The 2,823-nt window shown below is 40.5% G+C and overlaps 1 protein-coding gene across 1 annotated transcript; it reads left to right on the forward strand.

Moving 5' to 3' along the window:
- Positions 1-708: 708 nt before the first annotated feature.
- On the forward strand, positions 709-2,005 carry LOC147610222 (uncharacterized). Its single transcript, XM_086786239.1, has 3 exons — positions 709-1,078; positions 1,167-1,364; positions 1,998-2,005. The coding sequence occupies exons 1-3, from the start codon at positions 709-711 to the stop codon at positions 2,003-2,005; spliced, it is 576 nt and encodes a 191-aa protein (XP_086642365.1).
- The last annotated feature ends 818 nt before the right edge of the window (positions 2,006-2,823 follow it).

Consider the following 2,823-nt stretch of genomic DNA (forward strand, 5'->3'; position numbering starts at 1 on the left):
ATGGTGAGGCCTTTTGGTGTGCAGTGCTCTCCCTCCCATGGCATGCATCAACCAATCATGTGGCCACAGAGGAAAAGCTCAATATGATAGGTTCTGCTTGCATCAGAGACACAGATAAGGCTCACATTGTCAAGCTATTGGACAACTCTCAGGCTGCAGTGCGATCACTTGAGGGTATGCCAAATGATAAGACAAAGGTTAGGGAATGGCTGCACATGTACTCTTACTGGCTTCAGATCACGGAGCTGGGTTTGAGAATCCAAAATGATATTAAAAATGCCGATCGAGTCAGGTTGCCAGGTGAGAGCCGATTCACCTCTTTTGTTGTTCTATGCAGAAGAAAGTACTTCAAAAGGGCTTTCAAAGTGCACGAAGGAGGCATAAAATTTAGCCATGATATTGACCATCAACCAGGCCTACAAAGTGCTGCACGGCGAGTCGTTTATAGGTTTTCCTACAACATAACCCAGATATTCCTTGTTAAAAAACATGCATGCTTCTTTCTGTGTGCTGTTTTATCATTTCGGCTTCGGCTTGCAGATGGTTGCTTTCTGAAATTGAGGAGCACCAATTGGATATTTTACCCCCTCTCGCTAGTGTGTGGCTTTGTGTTGACAATCAATCTTATATGTATGCCGATTTGAAGCTTGGAAGAGTAAGTGATTGAATTTGTCATTTTGAATCCATGATTGAGAAACATGTTCACCCATGTTTGTCATTGAACAGGCCATGTCAAGCATAGAGTCTCGTTTTTCCCCGTGGTGGTTGGACCTTGAAAGAAACCATGTGCCTGAGGAGGAGCTTGATCTGTATCGCCAACATAAGTCTATATTGGAGCTTCGTAGCCAGCAAATTGATCATAATGAGGCCACATCCACATCACATGCAACATCGATTGCATCGGCTTCTTTTTGTAAGTCATTGCCAGTGAATTTAGGGAGGGAAATAGTGAATCGTGCATTGGAGGTGAATCGAGCAATGGAAGCAAATAAGGAGCAGAGTCAACAACAGACATCCAATAGTAGTGCAGGTGGGATACAACCAACTGACATCATAACCAAGACATTGCAAGCTCCAGGTATGTGAGCTTCCTACCTCATCTCTATCATGATCCGATTGTTTTGACTTAAGACTATGTGTGTTAAATGTCAAAAACCTGTCTATAGGAACCATTTATGCCTTCAATGTCAGTATTGAGGACCTTGCAGCTACTTTTGTGAACATGGAGGATGCATCCTCATTGGGAAAGCAAGTGCTTGATGCCATGAATGTTATTTGCACAGTAGGGAATGTCAAGAGTAGAGGGTCCGATTACTGTGTGGAGTTGATATTTGCAGACTTCCCCTCAAATATCATCATTGGAGGTTGTGTTGCAAACAAGGTTCCATATTGGAATAAGATTGGGGATGGCATGTATGACTCTACTTTTAAAGTTGTTGATTCTTGTCTCTCGGATCGAGGCTTCTTTACATGCCTTTACACTATGGAAGAAGGAGTGACCATTGAGCAGGTTGCACAGAGCGTTGGGTTTGGCATTTATCATAGACAGGTTGTGAGGTGTACTCCACCTATTGGGAAGAAGATGGGGCAAATGATTACTACCCAGGTATTGGTGTTGTTCTCTTTGGGGCTGTCATTTGTGCAAATCTTCTTTGTCCCATTTAAGGTGAAAATGCATGAACAACCAATGTGTCTTTGCTTGTAGGTCACTTGTCTAATATTGGCTGTTTTTGTTCGCTCAACATCTCCTGCTACAAGCTTTGTGATGCATGGGGATCAACTAAGGGATTTGGCACTAGGTGATGATCTTGATGTAGGGCAAGATCTTATCTTTGACATGTATGTATATGCATTCAAATCAAGATAGAATTTAAAATGATTTTCGGTGATCTTTATGGCATATGGTTAATGGTTTGTGTGCGTTTTCAAGAGTGCCATCGGAGGATCTGGTGAAGAGAAAGGGTAGACCATGGCGGGGCGGTTGTCAGAGAGGTCAGCGGCTTAGCAAATACATCATCTCCGTCTTCAGTCATCCTGGGGACACGATTTTGGATTTGTTTGCTGGCACTGGAACTCTTGGGCTGGTGGCAGCATTTATGGATCGCAATGTCATAATGTTAGACAAGGATGAGCGGATCTATGATCACCTGTTAGAACCATACTCAGCAAAGGTATGCATGTTGAAAAGATAAATATGTTAGTAGAGAATAATTTTGTATTGATAAAGCTTATTTTCTTTTCTTTGTGTCTCTTGCAGTTATGAGGATCACATGTCTACATCAAAATGCCATTAGAGATAGTCTTTTTTTTAATTGAGACAATCATTTTTTTGGGACTATGGAAGTAATGTTTTGATGGATGTTATGCTTCTGAATGTTTTTTACAATAGCATGTAGCTGATTGTTGGACAATTTTTATTTGGATTATAAAATTTTTAAATCCTATGGTTATGGTTTCTAAAGAGTATTATATTGTTGTGTCAGTGAAATTGGTGTGCATCTTAATGGCTTGATTTATATGCTCTCTGGTCGCTGTGGTTTCCATGTGGTTGCAACAATAGTTTGTTTCTATTAGTAGCTCAATGACCAATTCAATGTCTTTTTAGCGAGCCAAGTAGTATGAGTTTTGTAGTGATTTTTTATATCCGCACCATTCATTTGAAAATGCTTTATTGGCAATAGTCATTTTTAAACTTTTTTAGTCTTCTTTGTTCTGTTCATTATAGAGTTGCACTATGGTTTCACTCTTCTCTTTAACATTACATGCTCGCTTAACATCATACCGTGCCCCTACTTGCTCACTTTCACAAGGACTTTATTTCTA

The sequence above is a fragment of the Cibotium barometz genome, chromosome 49 (genome assembly GCF_041138505.1).
Source record: "Cibotium barometz isolate CiBa-2024 chromosome 49, ASM4113850v1, whole genome shotgun sequence".
Taxonomy (NCBI): domain Eukaryota; kingdom Viridiplantae; phylum Streptophyta; class Polypodiopsida; order Cyatheales; family Cibotiaceae; genus Cibotium; species Cibotium barometz.